This window comes from Choloepus didactylus, chromosome 20 (genome assembly GCF_015220235.1).
Source record: "Choloepus didactylus isolate mChoDid1 chromosome 20, mChoDid1.pri, whole genome shotgun sequence".
NCBI classification, from domain to species: domain Eukaryota; kingdom Metazoa; phylum Chordata; class Mammalia; order Pilosa; family Megalonychidae; genus Choloepus; species Choloepus didactylus.
In genome coordinates, this window is record NC_051326.1 from 27742180 (window position 1) to 27760489 (window position 18310).

At 48.9% G+C, this 18310-nt stretch overlaps 1 protein-coding gene across 4 annotated transcripts in view; it reads right to left on the reverse strand.

Moving 5' to 3' along the window:
• PEBP4 (phosphatidylethanolamine binding protein 4) overlaps window positions 1–18310 on the reverse strand; it is a 281375-nt gene that overhangs the window by 208318 nt on the left and 54747 nt on the right. For all 4 annotated transcript variants that reach the window (XM_037812870.1, XM_037812868.1, XM_037812869.1 and 1 more), the window contains one exon: window positions 16349–16475. In XM_037812870.1, coding sequence (XP_037668798.1) covers window positions 16349–16475 — 127 coding nt within the window. The remainder of the gene's footprint in view (window positions 1–16348; window positions 16476–18310) is intronic.

Consider the following 18310-nt stretch of genomic DNA (forward strand, 5'->3'; position numbering starts at 1 on the left):
GAGGGCAGTGATTTCACCTTTCAAGTTGGCTTAGCCAGAGAGACAGGGCCACATCTGAGCAACAAAGAGGCATTCGGGAGGAGGCTCTTAGGCACAACCATAGGGAGGCCTAGCCTCTCCTTTGCAGCAACTGTCTTCCCAAGGGTAAAACCTGTGGTAGAGGGCTCAACCCATCAAACCACCAGTCCCCTATGTCTGTGGTCATGTTAGCAACCATGGAGGTGGGGTAGGCGAATACCCCTGCATTCTCCACAGGCTCCTCAAGGGGGCACTGCATCTTTTTTTTTTCCCTTGGTTTTTTTTTTTTTTTTTTTTAACTTTCCTTTCTTTTTTAAATCAACTGTAAATCATTGTCTTTTATATGTCATCTCTTATTTTAATCTCTCTTTTTACCCAAAGGTTAAGGTTACCCTTAGCGATAATTTTAATTTCTACGCACTCCTCCAAGCCTCTTTCTTCTGTCTTTTCTTTTCAGCCTGCAGAACTCCCTTAGTATTTCATGTAGGACAGGTCTCTTGTTAATGGACTCTCTCAGCTTCTGTTTATCTGTAAATATTTTAGCTCTCCCTTGTTTTTGAAGGATAGTTTTGCTGGATAAAGAATTCTTGGCTGGAACTTTTTTTTTTTCTTTCTGTTTCATAGATATATCATACCACTGCCTTCTTGCCTCCATGGTTTCTGATGAGAAATCAGAACTTAGCTTATTGAGCATCCCTCATATGTGATGGATTGTTTTTCTCTTACTGCTTTCAGAATTCTCTTTATCTTTGGTAGTTGACAGTCTAATTAGTATGTGTCTTGGAGTAGGTCTATTTGGATTTATTATGTGTGGAGTATGTTGTGCTTCTTGGATATGTATATTTATGTCTTTCATAAGAGTCTGGAAGTTTTCAGCCATTATTTCCTCAAATATTCTTTCTTCCCCTTTCCCCTTCTCTTTTCTTTCTGGTACACCCATGATGTGTAGGTTTGTGGACTTTGTGCTATCATTCAATTTCCTGAATTCCTGCTCAATTTTTTCCATTCTTTTCTCTATCTAGTCTTTTGTCCGTTTTATTTCAGATATCCTGTCTTCTAGGTCACTGATCCTTTCTTCTGCCAGTTCAAATCTGCTGTTGTTTGCCCCTGGGGTATTTTTAATCTCATCTATTGTGCCTTTCATTCTCATAAATTTTTTTTCCTTTGCTTGCTTTCAAATTCTTTTTTATGCTCACCCAGTGTCTTCCTAATATCCTTTATCTCTTTAGCCTTCATCTCCTTGAGTTGGTTTAGGAAATTTATTTGAACATTTTTGATAAGTTGTTCCAAATTCTTTATCTCTTCCAACTTTTTAATTTGTTCCATTTAATTTGGGCCATATCTTCCTATTTCTTGGTAAGGTTTGTAATTTTTTGCTGCTGCCTGGACATCTCATTTTCTTGAGATTATTCTAAGGGTCAGTTTCTCGTCTAGGATATTTTGTTGATTGGGTTTGTGTTAAGGCTCTTCTTTGACCTTTGGTTCATTACTATTTCCCAGTCAAAACAGGGCCAGGGACCTATGCTAGGGGTGCAGACCAGTTCCAAAGGGCCTTGTGGAGAGGGTCAGGAAGATGCTAAGTGTAAGGGTGCACTTTCCTGGCTTGTCCAGCAGATAACGCTCCTCAGCAACCTATTCCCTACCCCCCGCCCCCACACACACACACAGCCTAAGAAGGCATGCTATGTTTAGCCCTCTGGTGGCTCTGCCTCTGATGAGGTAGAAGCAATGGCTCTGGCAGCACCTGTCTGGCAGGGGCTAAAGCAGGGAGACTCAGCAGTCTAAATTCACCAGCTAATAGCTGACTCAGTACTGGGCATGTCCCCCTCTGTTCTTGGGGAGGAGGACTTCTGTGGCCCTCCTAGTCTGCAGCAGCCCTTTTCAGGGACCAGGTGGACCCAAAGGTGCTTGCCATGAGGGTGGAGGGGAGGCGCCAGGAGCCTCGGCCACGTGAGTTACTATAGTTTTTCACTGCGGTTTCTCAGTCTCTTAGTCCTGCTCTTCCCTGGATGCTGTGCAGTACTCCCCTGGTGTCTGGGGCCCAAGAACAGTTGTTTTGGGAAGTTTCTTCCTGCCCATTAGCTGTTCCGGGGAGAGGCGTGAGCCCTGCAACTCCTTATTCTGTCATCTTCCTGGAAATCAGATTTCAGAGCAATTCCAACTTGGTTGGTTTTAAACGAAGTCTATACCACTTTAAAAAATTACATTTCTTTGAGTTATAAATGGAATTGAGCTCTTTGTCATATTTTTAATGAACTTTCTGTAATCATCTATTAACAATCTTCTTCTTTTTCTATGGGTTATTCATTTTTTAAAAATTGATTTATAACAGCTCTTTATTCATAAAGTTAATAATCCTTTGCCACATTGGTAATGTGTGTCATCTGGATTTTAATTTTATGACTTTTTTTTTTAAGCACAGAAGTTTCAAATGCTGTTGTAACTTGCATCCATCCATATTTTTCTTTATGACTTTGCCCTTTGATTTTATGCCTAGGCAGACCTTTACCACGCTGTGATTGGATAAATATTTACCAGTATGTTGTTCTCATTATTTTATGGCTGTGTGGTTTAGCATTTATGTTGACTGCCTGAACCTCCTGGATTTCGTGTAGAGATGGGGCTCAGCACTCACTTCCCTGGTGGTCCTAAAGGCAGGAGTCTACGGGGCCAGATCACAGCACCCCCCCACCCCCCCACCCCCCCACTGGGTAGACGCAGGGATTGGCCTGTGCTGCACCTGCTGTTCTGGTCGCAGCCAAACAGGCACCTTTCCACGGGGCCCAGGGTTGTTGCTGGTGAATGAAAGAAATGAACAGGGAGGAGGAAATAGCTGTTCCACGATTACACTGAAAAAGGTACACGTCACATGGCTTTGTTTCCCGTCTGAGATGGGGGAGGTAAAGGATGGGGAGCGCCAGATGTATGGAGAGCTGGCAAGCAGCTTCAGTCTTAGCACATTAGAAATTAAGAGATTGGATTCCAAACCTGAAATTAACCATGACTCTGTTTGCAAGATGAAAAGCAAGGCAGTTTTGCTGCCATTGCACATCACTGAATACCAGGTTTTCATGAGGAAGCGGGACTGGGGGAGGAGGGACCTTGGGAGGAGGCAGGTCTTCTCTTCAGTCCAACCCCCCAAGGGCCATAGAGTTTGTTAAGTACCAGAATGGGTAGTGTGATCCACTGCTAGGTCTGTGAGGGGGTGGCTACCTTGGGACATGTCTGGGGAGAGGATGCTGCAGGCTGCCCTCCCTGGCAAGCCTCAGAGGACTGCTACCTTCCCCCTCTCTTCTTCAGTCCGATCCTCCAACTTTTTGTATAGTTTGCCGGAGACAGTTCTCCATGTGCTGACAAGACAAGGAATTCATTCATTCATTCCACAAGTTGACTGAATGTTTACTATTTGCATAGCCCTGTAGAACTATTCCTCCTCACCTGGATAAAATATTTCCTTCCCCCTACCCCTTGAAACAAACAAATTTTGCAACCTTTACCTCCTCCTCAAATCCTCAACAAACAAACAAACAAACAAACAAAACCCCAACCCAAACAAACCCTATCTTGAGTCCCATTTCTACTAGTCCTTGCCTTCCCTTGGCTGTCATGTTACAACTTGGAGGGGATTATCATAATCACCACCATCATCATCGTCATCTACTGAATGCTTCCTGCATTGGGCAATGACGGGCTATACATACATGATCTCTCTTAATATTCAGAGAAGGCCCTTTCCTTCAACAAATATTTATTAAGTGCCTACTGTGTGACAGAGACAGCTCAAGTGCTTGGGATATGCCAGCAAATGAACCAGACAAAGATTCCTGCCCTCTTGGCACTTACTTACAGCCTATCCATAGGGTCAAGTGGGAACAGACAAGAAAGAAATAAACAAGAAAATTATACATAGGTTAGGAGGTGATAAATACTATGGAAAGAGGCAAAGTGGGATAGGAGGCTCAGGAGCACCAGGGAATCAGGAAGTCCTCATTGAAAAGATGACATTTAAGCAGAGATTTGAAGCTGAGGGCAGGAGCCACGTAGATATCAGAGGGAACAGCTAGTGTAAAGGCCCTAAGGAGGAGGCCATGCCCAGTGTTCTCAAGGAACAGAAAAGGGAGCTAGGTGAGTGGGGCAGAGAGTGGTAGGAGGTGAGGTCAGAGGAGTGGTGATGGGCCAGGTCACATGAGGTCTCGCAAGCTCTTGTAAGGGTTTTGGCTTTTACTCCGGTGAATTGGAGAGGAATCGAAGGATTTTGAGCAGAGGAGTGAACAGATTGGACCTACAGATTTAAAGTCTCATTCTGACTGCTGTGTTGAGAATATGCCATGTGTTTGGGGCCTGCAAGGGGTTGCAGGGAAACCAGTTAGGAGGCTCTTGCACTAATGCAGGTGGAAAGGATGGTGGCCCTGCCAGGGTCAGCTTCTGAATCTCTTTTGTAGGCAATGCTAAGAGGGTTTCCCAATAGGTTGGATATATGGTGGGAGAGAGAATGGAGTTATTGATGACTCCCAGAAGTTCAGCCTCTACGACTGGAAGGCTGGAGCTGCTGTTCACCGAGATGATGGGTACTGCAGATGGGTCTCTTGGTGTGGGACACGTTGCATTTGAGGGGCCAAACAGACATCCTCGTGGCCACGTGAATGAGAAATCATCGGCACGTAGCTGATACTCAAAGTCATGAGACTAGATGAGGCCATCCGGGGAGAAAGCATAGATAAAGATGAGGAGGCTGGAGACTGAGCCGAGCCCTGGGAGCCTCCAACATGAAGAAGATGCGAGAAGAGGAGCAACCAGTCATAAGTCTGAAAAGTGAAGAATCAGAAATGCTGAAGGCAAGTCCAGCGAGCATCCTGGAGGCTGGGTGAAGAAACTGAGGCCAGAAGGAGGAAGTAACCTACTAGGACAAATGCTGCCTATGGGTTGAAAGTGATTAGGGTGGAGAATTGACCACCGGACTTAACCCTTGAAGTGCTATTATACCCCTTTTGAGGCGAGGAGAGGGAAACTTGGAGAGGTGAAGTAACTTGCCTGGGGGCACTGAGCTACAAACAACAAAATTAGGAGCCCCTGGTTTTAGCAGTTACTTGTGCTGCATCTCATGTAATCCCTCAGGCTCCAAGTGCTCTGTGAACCAAGGAAGTCAGCTCTAATAGTCAACAGTTCTCACTCCTGCTAGAGTATCCACAGAGTTTCAAGAAGTCTGCAGGTTGAGAGGACTGGGAATGAATAGGAAATCACCAGAACAATTTTTAAAAATCTTTTTAATCAGGGGTGGGGGTGTGAGAGGCCACCCTCCGTGCCAGTGGGTCTGCCTTAGTGCTCCTCCTTTTCTCCCAACTGCCAGTTCCCCCCAGCTACCTGACAGATCTGGCCCCTGACGGCATTTTGAGCCAGTGGCCTCTGGTTTAAGACACTCCACTCCACGGATATTTGCATTTTACTAGCAGAAGGGAATTTCCACAACCAACTGACAAAGGGAGCGATGGTGTGTGTGGAGATGTGTGTGTGTGAGCGCACATGCAGAGATGTGCACATGCGACCCAAAGCAGAGACCCTCCATTTCTTCACTTCTGGTTAGGTCTCCACCACCCAACCCACCCTCGGAAATGCCGCCCTACAGCAGCGGCCCCAGAGCCTCTCTGCTGCCTCTCCCTTGCCCGGGACTGGATGGCGGTCACCTGTCTCCCCCTGGTGTCGGCTCTTGGGATTGCAGCTCCAGCACATACCAGAAGGCTATGTACCTGCAGCCGGGTCCGGAAGCCGGCCTAAGGGGCCGCGGCCTGGGCCTCCTCCCTTACCTGGTCCCTCAGTCTATGGTGGGTGTGGCACTCTGCTAACGGGTCACGGGCCCCCTGGGGTCCCCGATGCTGTGGAAACAACACTGGCCTGGGACTCGGAATGTCTGATGGCTTAGCCTGATCCTACCCTACCTTGGGTTAACCACGGAGACCCAACTAGTGAACAAAGGGAGGGTCCCTGATTTGTGGGCACCCCTGCCCCCACCCCCACCCCATCCCTTCTCCCTTTGCTAAGTCACTTGGTATTGGTGGGCTTTGGTGAGCCCATCTGTAGAGAGAGGACAGGGAAGGAGAGGAACTCTACAGCCCTCTCCTTCCCGGAACGGGCTTGGGAGGCTGGCTGCCTCTTCCCGGGACCTCGAGCCTGGAAGTCGAGGTGGCGTTCGGGAAGCCTCCCAGGCCGTTGCCCTATATCCCATAGGAGGCAGGACTGTGGAGGGGTTGGGAGCATGAACTGTGGAGGCCACATAGACTTGGGTTCAAATCCTGACTCTGTTGCTTGTGAGCTGTGGAACATTCTTTGCCTCAGTTTCGTAATTTGTAAAGCGACGGCGATCACGCGTGCTGTGTGTACAAAGTGGCCAGAGGGCTTAAGTGCAAGAATGTTCGCAAACCACTCAGCACAGAGCTACTTGGAAAACGGTCAATAAATGTAGCCATGTAGCAAATAGTTGGTGCTGACAGGGATGGGATGGGGTGGGGTGGGGAAAGAGTACCTCTGAGGAGCTGTGGATCTGGGGTCTATGTTCATCACTTCACTTAATATACCTGCACATTAGAGCAAACTCATGTGCCCAAGGTTGTGATGTGACACAAATGGGAACTAAGACAACACACTGAGCACTGGGCTTTGGGTCAGCACCTGTGTTCTCCAGCTGTGTGGCACTGACCACCTAGGGTCTGATCTGGGGCTTTATATCTGTGGGTCTCTAATTCCCCATCATAGGAATGGAGACAGGTACCTGCCCAACCTGCCTTGCAGGAATGTTCAGAGATAAGGGATGGGAAATTACATCATAAACGTGGTGAAAATATACAGGGCTGTTATGACAAAGTGTTTTGAAAATTGGGACGCCTACTGTATTAATGCCGAAAGACCCCACCCCCAGCACCCTGCACTTAGCTATTTTCTTTCGTGCCTATTTTCTTTCCTGTCTCCCACGGATAGAAAGCTCTCTGCCTGCAAGGAGTTTATATTCTAGTTGGAGAGACACACAAGCAAATGGTTGGTAGAAAATACTGGGCATGACCCCCCAGAAGTGAGTGGATTCTTTTTCCTCACCAAAGTCTTGGTTGAAACACCCAGTTAAATGGAGAACCATTCTCAGAAGGGAAGGGAAGCCCTAGGACAATTGCCCACTGGCTTAGGGAAAGATGGACAGCATTACCAAACCCTTGCACAGTGAAGAAGGTGCCAGAAGAGGAGTCAGGAGGCTAGGCTCTCTGGCTGACATGCTGTATTGATCTCACATAAATTTAAAAAAAAATTATTTCCCTTGGGCTGTTGTTTCCTCATCTGTGAAACAGAGACAATAATCACCTGCTCTGCATATCGTTCATGGTTGTAGCTAGAATCAAATGAACTTGGTAGAGTATAACATACTGTCCAAAGTGCTGGGCTTCTTAGGTCCTCGGAGGTATAAACAGTGAGAAATAACCCCCAAGCCAGGATCTCACGACAACTGTGCCTGCTGGTCCTCAGCGCCCACCAGCTGTCCCAGCTTGTCCTCAGAGTTTTCACCCAGTAGCTTTTAGACTGCAGCACCTTATCCCGGCAGCCCACCCAGCAGAGACTCTTCCTCACTTCTTTCTTTCCTCCCCTCATCCCTCAAGTCTGCAAGTTTTAACACTTCATAAATGTCATTAATAATAAATAACATTACTCTTCAAAAAATTCTCAAAACCGTTTTCTAAGCCACCACCTTATTTCCCCAGTAAGAGCATGCAACAAGTCACGGTAGCATTCAAAATGCATGCACTCAACCCTTTAGATTGCTCCGACAAAGGCAGGGCGGCTATTTTAAAATCCAAGAAGCCTCTTCTGACACTCCCAATAGACCCGCTGTTAACCGATTCCAAACATGTGAATAACCCCACACAGACACTTGGTTCAATGACTTTTTTTTTTTTAACCAGGATGCAAACCCATTGAACTCTCCTTTCATGTCTGATGCTCCATCAGTTGAACATCCCACACAATTTTTTCAAAGAAACATTATTTGATCTGCAAAACATCTGGAACCTGTTTCCCCAGCATTTGATGGAAGCTTCCAACCAACATCAGATGCTCAATTACTGAACAAACACCAAGTTTGCCTGTGCCTGGAGTAGTACCAATTTGGACTGGAAATGGGTCTGCTTTATTAGAAAGCTCCTGGAGGGTTGGGGCTAAGGTTTGATGAGAATTTCTGTAAACCCTGAAGCATTTAGTACAATGACAAGAGTAGTGATCAGAAATAAAGATCAAGACTAGGAAACTTCCCAAAGAAGTTGCCCAGGAGCAAGAAATCAGTTATATGAGCACACGGTTCCTTCTTTTACACAGCTGTTAAGTGTTAATGGATACATAAAAATAACAATTACTATTCCTTCAAGAATGAGATGCCCATCATGGGCAGGGCTAGGATTTGTTATTTTTGGTTTATACTCCTAGATCCTGAAGCAGTGCCCAGCCGAGAGGCACTCAAAGACTAGCTCAGGTGTATGAATGAATGGGTGAATGGATGAATGAATGAATGACACCACGAGTACAGCATGAATATTAAGAGCTGTTTCCCAGTAATCAGGGTGGATTCAAGAGGCACATATTTGCAGGCAAAAGGGCAGCAGACGGAAGGTAGAACAACCGCAGCCTAGGACTGGCTCTTCCACTTAGCTTCAGGAAGCGGGACCTTGGGCAATGTTCTTTGTAACTGTGGGAACAAAACCTGCTCTCCCCATCTCACAGGGCTGGTAGGAGGCTTGTGTGAAATTCTGCATCTGAAGTTTCTTTGCAACCTAAAACCTGACTACACAGGTTAGAAATGATGGTGATCATCACTCCTTTCCCCAGCCAGTGGTTTTAGCAGACGTTGGCCAACCCTGTGCTGAGGATCCAGGAACAAAGGATAAAATGACCCGTGAGCAGGTTCTCCTGCATGTCTGGATGCTGGGCTCACCTGCCTTCTGGGGCCTGCCTCTGCCTGGTAGTGCCCACTCCCTTTTACAACCTCTGCACTGGCTCCTGCTTCTGGGCCTCAAACTAACACAGGCCTCCCAGAGCCTCAAAACCCCCCTTCTACACCTTCTACTCTTCAGGTTTTTCATATTGTAATGAGAATTGCTGCCATTTATGAAGCTCTGGTTATGCGCTAGGCACTGGGTGAAGGTCATATATTGTCTCATTTACTTCCTTCCTTAATTCTTCCCTAACCCCTTGCTCGGTACCTCAGTGGCCTCCCCACCAGTGGGCCCCTCACTGGATCCTGACTTTATCTCCTCTCCCCAGCCACTGTCCTAAAACTCTCTCAGTGCCCCAAGAGCAGTGCCGGGATTCTGCCAAATCCAGTGGCTCTCCTCCAGCTCCCCCATTTCCTTGCCTGTCCACCACCCCTTCCCTTCCTGCTTTGCCAAATGCGTCTTCTGTGCCCCTCCTTTCCTTTCTGTCTGCAAGGACCATGGAGTGGGCATTCATTCCCCAAGCTCTGTCCCCAAAGCCCTTCATTCTTCAAATTCATGACACCCCTCTACTCTACTCCTCACCCCTGTGTGAGGGGCCCTGCTGGCTGAGCTCCAGCTCACAAGTCCAGGGGCTGGGGTGACCCTGCACCCTTCCCCCCATCGGCAGCCTCCTCCAGCACTTCCACCCCCTCCTCCAGTGACCACATCTGAACCCCTCATGTCTACTCACCACCTCCCCTCTCCTCTTCCTTCTCTTCCCATCTCCCAGGCCTGAGACCCTAGAAGCATCTCCAATGGTTCCCACCCCCAGCCTCCCGTCAGTAACCAGGTCCTGTTAGTTCTGATGAGATGGAGATATCCTTCGAAATCCCCTTTTCTTTGTTGGTCCCTGGCTACCCTGTTCACCTCCTGGGTTGTGAGCTTCCCCAACAGGCCCATTATCTCCTCTCTCCACTGTATTTTGCATTGCCCTTTCTACTGGCTCCTTCCCGTCAACATCTAAATATTCTCAGGTGTCTCCTCTCCTTGCAAATTTCTGGTGGGAGTAGCCTACTCTACGGTGTTTACTTCTCATGGGCTCCTGTACCGCTGCGGGCGGACTTTGCTCACACACAGGTCCCCAATAACTTGCTAGCGGTTGAATCCGATGCCCACTTTCTGCTGCCTGTCTAACCTGATCCCTGTCAGGCACGCTGCTCTTGACTGTTCCACATCCTCTCCCCAAGGAGCCCATCCACCTCACAGATTCCACCACCCAGCACCAGAACCTAGACTTGCTGTTGAACAGTGTGCTGGTTGGGATCTCTTATGTACCCCATAAAAGGTCATGTTCTTTTAATCCAATCTTGTGGGGGCAGATCTAGTGTGGATGAGACCTCTTGATTAGATCGTTTCCATGGATATGTGACCCTGCCCATTCAAGGTGGGTCTTAATCCTTTACTGGAGTCCTTTAAGAGAGCTCACAGGGAGAGAGAGCTCAGAGAAGCTGAGAGAGACATTTTGGAGAGAAGCTAAGAAATGTAATCCCGAGTTTGCCTCAGAGAGAAGCAAGGAGGACCCAGACGAGCTGAGAGAAGCTAAGATAGAAAGAAGCCCCGAGACATTTTGGGAGAAAGCCATGGAAACCAGAAGCAAAAACCTGGGAGAGACTCCAGCCATGTGCTTTTCCATGTGACAGAGAAACACCAGATGCCATTGGCCTTTTGTCAGAGAAGGTATCTTACCTTTGATGCCTTAATTGGGACATTTCATGGCCTTAGAACTGTAAATTTGTGAACTAATAAACCCCCATTGTAAAAGCTAATCCATTTCTGGTATATTGTATTTTGGCAGCTTTAGCAAACCGGAAACAAACAACTACCCCTGGGTGCTGCTCACTGTCTTCAAATTCAGTCTGTTCCAAACTCCCTGTCACTGGCCACTGTCCCTGTAAACCTAGTACTTCTCTGTGTTCCTTCCTTGGGGAAAGCACCATTTTTAGGGTAAACATACATCCTAGCTTGCCTGACAGCACTGAATCACAACCTCTGTCCTGGTATAATTATCACTAGCACTCTCGAAAGGTCCTGCTTTGGATGATAAATTATACGGTCACCTTTACCTCTATCCGCCTGCCTGCCATTCCGTCCCAGACACAAAAGGGTCCTGCCTGACGCTCCCCCTTTCCCAATGTCCCCAATTCCCTCCAGTCGCCAGGCCCTACGGATTCCACCACCTGAAGGCCTCTCGGATTCCCCACCCCCGACCCCCCAGGGGTCTCCCTCCTCCAATCTCTTCCACCTGCTGCCTTCCATTCTTCCACTTGCTGCTAGAGTGGCTTCCGGAATTGCAAATCCGATCACGGCTTCAAAATAAAGTCCAGCCTCCACGGCAGGGCCCAGGGGCTTCCGTGGCCCTTCACGCTGCGGCCCGCCTCCTCCCTCCTCGCCGTCCCGGTCCCCGGTCTTCTACTTTGCCGGGTGCTCACCCTGTCCGGGGTGCCGCTGCCTGTGCACCTCCCACAGCTCCGCCCGGAGCCCACCCCGCCCCGGGGGCCCTCCTCACCCCTGCTCGCCGGCCTCCCTCTGGCCCTCCCGGTGCCCGCGCGCCCCGCCTGCTGCACGCCCATCTGTCCCCGCGCCTGGAGCGGCAGCGCCACGAGGGTGCCTTCTATCTTAGCATCCGCAGCACCAGCACGGGGTCTGGCACCCAGTGTGGCCCGTGAGTATTTGTTAAGTGACTCCGTTCACATCCGTTAACGCCAAATCATCTGGACTGGCCGCCGTTCCCTGGGCAAATGTGTCTGCCTTTAACCTCTACCCGCGCGCCTCCTTCGCGGGGAAGGCCGAGTCTTGGCCCCGACGTTACCCGAACAAATCTTCCCCATCCTTCGGGGTCTGCTGTAACCCGAGAAGCCCCACGTCTTGCTAGGGCTCATCATTTTGTGACCACACTTGCTCCCTGTGCCTCAAGAGAAGGGGGTGGGATGTGAGTTCTGATTCTCTTTCAGCAAGGAGAGTCTGTGATTCTTTCCCCAAATGTGTAGGTCTCCAGATTTCCAGGCCTCGATAAAATTTCTCGGGAGGAGACGGGCCTGGAGCCCGGCCTGACGGAAACTGAGGGCTGGCTGCAGGTGAGCCGGGCGGGCCGGAACACCAGCCTTTTGTTCCAGCCCTCTAATGCGCTGCACATTCCCCGCTTAAAGGCAATTGCTTCACTTCAAAAGGATTCCAGCTGGTTGCATTTAAGGTGAGGAATAAGCCCCAGTTAAGAAGCTTCTCAGAGGCCTTTCACGTTTGCATTGGCTTGAGAACAAGATGCATTTTTAAACGTTTGCCTCTTAATGTTTGTCCAAGTGCTGGGGAGAAAAGCTTCCTCTTCAACACCTCTCTCAGCAATTAGCGATTGTTGGCCCGGGAACCATCCATGTTTCCCTGCACTACTTTGCCTTCTTGTGAACTCACCAGACTTGCCCCCTTTCTCTCCCTGATTTCCCTCCACCCTCAGCTCACACCAACCCTGGGGGGGAGGAAAAGGTGCTGCTGCCCTGGGTGTCCACTTGTCTCAGCAGCTTTCTTTCAGATGCCCCAGGACACCCAGCAGTTTAAGGGGCAAACAGTACATAATTCGCACTCCAGGAGGTATCCTTCCACTGTCATTCATTCACTCACTCATTCAGTTACCCAGTCAGCCAATGTGGTGTCTGCAATGCTGGTAGTGGTGGGGGTGATTAAAAAGAAATGCCACACATGGGAGTTGAGCAAGCAAGTACAGTACAAGACAGTGAAGTTAATGCCAGATATGGAGGGTAGGGTGACATTTAAAAGCTCAGAGGAAGAGGAGATCAGTCAAGGATGGTGATGGTGCCCAGAGAGAGGTGGTCAGGGATGGCTTCCTGGAAGAGGAAGGATTCTGGGGGGCAGAGTGTCCCAGAATGCAAGGCTCAAATATGAGGAAGTGGCCTGAGCAAAGGTGTGGAGGCAGGAAGACTTCTGGTAGGGTACGGAGGTGCTGGACAGGCTGGTGCCACAGCTGTCCCAAAGACCCCTGCCCATCGCACCTCTGCTCCAGTGAGCTGTTTCAGCCCTGTGGTGTCTGGTTGTCTTGGTTATGCTCCTTGGGCACACCTCCTTCCAGGGCCTCAAGGCTTGGGGGCTCCATGGGCATGCCCACTGGCAGTTGCTGCTTGTGTAGCATTGCTTTAATCCTCTTTGAAGCAAGGCACTGTCCCTATATAGGCAGCCACCAACCTCTTGCCCTTCTCCATCAGGCCCCAGGCCCAGAGAAAATACCTTCACCCTCTCCTCTGTCACTAACTACTTAGCTTCCTCTCACCCCCAGTTTAGAGGGATCTGTTCCCAGGTATCACCTGCTTCCTCTCCAACTTTCCAATCTCTCTCTCTTTACAAGTATCTCTTCCCTTAACCCCTTCAGGAAGCTCCAATCCCCATCCTCTTTCTCACTGTCCCTGGTCTGTCTGCTCATTGCCTCTTCCTACTTTTTAAGACCTTCCTGTTGTCTCTATTTCAGCTGTGGAAAGCTTCCCTTCAGTGAGCCCTCCCTGGCCATGCCAGCACCCACTGATGCCCCTCTTTAGAGCCCTTGCCGGCAATCTAGTGGGCAAAACCATGGGCTTTGGAGTTGGGCAGACTTGGGTTTGAACCCAGCTCTGCCACTTACCAGCTATGTACTTGGCCAAACTACTTACCTCTATAGGAATTTCTCTATAGGAATTTTTCCTACCCAACATCTTCTACCCCTTCTTCTTCTTTGGGGGAAACCATCCTCTCCATCACTCAATTAATGTAGATTAAGTGGGGCTGCCCAGGCCTGGCTGATCAGGGTCACTATTGGGTTTGGGATCGGGCATGTGATCCACACAGGACAAATCCTGAGACTTTTAATGGTTGGAAAGAGTCTGTATTTCCACTGGGATTGATAAACTGGTAAAACATAAACCTAAGGCTGCTGGAGACCAACTTTGTCATCACAAGGAAAGAGGCTATTTGCAAATAAAACCAACATAGGAGAAAGCAGATTGAAGAGATAGAAAGATAGATTCCTGGTGACATTGTTTGAACACCTGGATCCAGCCATGCCTGAAGTTATCCCTAGGCTTTTCATTTATATAATTAATTCGCCTCCCCACTCCCCACCCCTGCATCTTTTTTTTGGGGGGGGGGGGGTTAAGCCATACTGAGTTGGCTTTTTGTCGCTTGCCACCAAAAAAGTCCTGACTAATAAAATACTTAGCTTACATACTTGATGAAAGAATTAAACAAAATGACACAAGGATAGCATTTTGCATAAAGTGGCACTCAAAATGGTAGCTTTTGATAATTCTGATTGAATCTGCCCTCCCAAAGGCCAGTGAAAGTTCCATAGACTATAGTTCTTTAGTAGGAGAATACTACATTTTCCCTTTCTTTCCACTGCTTTTGACAAAACCTTTTTTAAATCTCTGCCCTCCTTGGCTGTCTTGACCACAGCTTTGTGTCCTTCATGGCTCTGTGTTCTAGGTCTGTTTTCTTTCCCACTCCACCCTGGGCTGACACAGCCTGGGTTTGTTAAAAATGGGAGATTTCAGGACTTGGTGGAGATGGTATCATTTCTAGGTTATGTGACCATAACCAGGACAATCAGTACCAAGTAAACAGAATCAAATCCAAACGCTCTCTCAAGTTGCTGCAAATCCCGGTGGTATGTTCCAAGGAAGGACACCAGGTACTCAGGAAAGTCTACACTGCCACCCAGTGGACATCTGCTACAACACCCGCGAGCGGAACAGAGCCTCTGCTGAGAACCCCCTCGGGAGATCATTGGCCTGTGATGGCATCTCGTCCACCCCCCTCACACTATGAATGAAAAAATGGAGGCCAGTGAAGTAATGGTGAACCCAAGAGCCTGTCCCACGGGGTGGTATAGACGCCCCACCTAAGGGATGGGCTCCTGCCCTGCTTCAGTGACCCCCACCTCCAGCCCCAAGTAACCATAGCTGGCAGCCTGCCTTCCCTCCGCTCCTCTTGGCTGCCCACAGAGAGGCCCAGCCCGAGGTCTCCAGGGAGGAAGGCTGATATGTGCGTGTGTGTGTGTGTGAGGGTTGGGGAGGAGGGTAGGAGAAGAAAGAGGAGACCCAGAGGGGTTCACTACTGCCTTGCTTGGATTCCTGAAGAAAAGGATGTTGCAAACATGATAAACTATCAAAGTCATAAATTGTGAGACAACAGCAATCTATTTGTTCTCTCATAGTGAAAAAAAGTTCATGAAAGAAATGCTATGCCCCCTTTGCTGACTGCTGCCGGGCCTGACAGAGGTGATGCAGGCGGGGGCAGCGGCCAGAGGCTGGACCCACAGAGGAATAGCATGTGTGGCCTCTCCCGGCCACGCTGCACAGAGGGGACGGAAGGTCAGCCTCGGCGACTGTTCTTGCTCGCATCCCACCCATGACACTGCTTTGTGACCCGAGTACTGGACACATCCCTGTCCTTGCATCCAGGTTGACACCGGCACCTGCTACTAAAGTACAGCAGAAAGCAAGAGGTTGCCCTCCACCCCAATGCTCTGGGGGCTCAGTCTGCCCCCAGGAGTCAAGGAAGAAAGAAATGGCAACCACAAGACTGGAGCTGCTCTCCTTAGAACTTGGCCTGGCTGCTGGGCCAGCAGCAGCCCTACTTCACTGCCCCCCACTCCCCTGCCAGGCTTTCCAGATCTGCAAGTAATTGTCAAATTCCACCAACCCTCTCCCAATCTGAGGAAAGCTTCCAGAAAAGATGGTACCAATCATTTCCCAGTATCTGAAATAGTAATTTCCAAGTCCTAAAATGCTTTGAACTTCTATTTTAGAAAACTTTGGGCCAAATAAGAGCATGTCTCATATTGTAATGACCAAGAGTTGAGATACACCTGAACTCTGCTCATTTGGCCTAAGTGACAAACATCGTCTTGTTACAAACTAGCTTCTCTCCTACTCAGATCATTCTGCAAGCCCAGCCACCCTGTGCTCTGAGAAAGAGCTCCCCTTGCATCCTCTTCTCCCCTTTTCTCCAAAGCACACACACGTGACACTGTGGAGCCAGGCCCATGGGAAGGGTGGCAGGAGCAGCGAGGGGCTTCCAGAGCAGCAGGGCAGGAGAAGGCCTGGGTAGAGCAGCCCCTGACCATTGCCAAAGCTCCCAGTTTGCAGCCCTCCCACCCAACACTGAACCTCCTCTTCAAGGCCATGGAGCCACCCTAGGGAAGGCACGTGCTCATGGCAACAGCTACCTGGTACCACCAGACCCAACCAGATGCCTCTCCAGAAGGCTTCAGATCACCCAGCTGAGCAAGCTCAAAGGGGACTGAAGGCCCCACACCTCCCTCCCACCCTTCGGGCTGATCCCTTCTCACTCACTTGCAAGGCCCCAGGGAACTTGACTGTCGGCTGGGGCCAGGAGGTGATCTTCTTTCTGTAGTCGTTGCAGTCAGGAACATACATGCAGCCAAGGTTCCCCAACTCTGGGTAGAAAACGTCAAGACCCCTGTAGAGAGAGGGAGGCAGTCACCCCATGTCAGGGTTTCAGGGGAGCCTGGGGTTCATGGGACTTCAGTCTAGCACTATTAGGAATTTAGTCAAGTGGGATTAAATCCTGGACTTGCCACTAACTAGCTGTGTGACCTATGCCTCACTTGACCTCTGTGCCTCAGTTTCTTCATCTGTAAAATGGGGACATGAATAGTACCTGTCTCTTGGGTTGGTGTGAGAAGGTAGGCATGATCAATGTTTAGAACAGAGCCTGGCATGTTGTAAGCAGTCAGAAAGTGTTAACTATCATCCACATCTGCTTCCCCAAAAGAATATCCATCCTTAAGAAAACTTGGTCAGTGTCTTTAAAAAGGATTGGGTTTATAAGAATATTATATATATAATCCTTTTTGTGAACATTCTTGTTACATAAAGAAAGGTTTATCAAACAGCAAACCTCCTTTATGGGCAGAGGAATTTGTTGCTGAGACCCTCCCCTCTCCCCCTAAACAATCCAGCCCCCCACTCCCCCACCCCCAGGCCTGAAGAGCCACCACTAGTTGAATGATCCACTTCTTTGGGGTAAGCACTGCTCAGGCACTAGGCTGTCTTTTCAAATCAAATATCCTTTTGGGGGTGAAACATCCAGTCACTAATACTGTATTATGAATCCATCGATCTATTTTCTGTCTGAGAAGGGGGTATGATCAGCACAAGACTCAGAATCTGGTTTACTAGGAGGGAAAAGAATATGATGTAGAAGAAGGAGCCAGAGGCTGTGGCACCACAAAAACTTGGCTGATTCCACAATTTCACAAGGGTTGGCCTCAAGGGCTCACCTCTATTTCTTATAGGAAAGTAAGCCAGGCTTTTGGACCGATATAAAAAAGTCTTTGCACCCACTGTGTCCTTTTTCACTTGCTCTTTCTCCCTGCTCTCCATCATTGCTAGTCACAAAGGCAGTGGGAAGAAGGTTGTTGAGTGGATTCATCAGTTGGGTAGAGGGTTGGATAACTGTAGCTTTTTCAGTTCTGAGTTTGAGTCTGGGGTTCTGACTCTCAGTGTTTTTGTCAGTCTAGGGCCTGCTTTATTTTGGGAGTAGGGAAGGTATTATTCTGGAAGCTCTTCTCTCTTAACAATGTTTTCCCACTGCTTGTCACTGCACATAACGTTCCTCCTTGATAGCTTAATACCTTTAGATAGTGAGTCCTACCTTCAAGAATTTCCTATTGAAATCCAAATGCCCGTAAGAAGAGTGACTTCTCTGGGGGGTTTTTTGGAGGGGCCAGAAGCCTGAAGCTGGGTTCTTGGGGAGAGGCACTGATCTGTCCTCGGAGGTCCAGTCCGTCCATGCATGATATGCTTTCATTTCAATGATGTGTTTTTTCAAACCAAACTCCTCAGCAATAATAAAGGCAAAGCCTCCCTATGCAATCAAAGGACATTTGCATAGCATGCAACCTTAGTTTCTCAAGTCCATGTTTCTCAAACCGGGTGTCTGCTGGTGTATTCCAGGGAGTCTTTGAGAATGGTTTCCCCTTACTTGAGTTTGAGAAACTCTGGGACCCGGATAAGCAGTCAGCAGCAGGGAGGGGTCACCCATGGAAGGCGAGGTGGGGACAGAGCAGGAGCTGTGAGGTCAGAGGCCAGGGGATGCGAATCCCAGCTCTGCCGCTCCTAAGCTGTGTGAGTACCATGGGCAGGTTACTTAATCCCTGGGGTTACTCATCTGCAAAATGGGGATAAAAATACACCCATGTTAAAGCTTTGTTAGAACACTTAGATGAGTCAAGGAGTCTAGAGCACCTTGCAGAGTGCCTGGCACACAGCAGTGCCCCACAGCTTCCCATG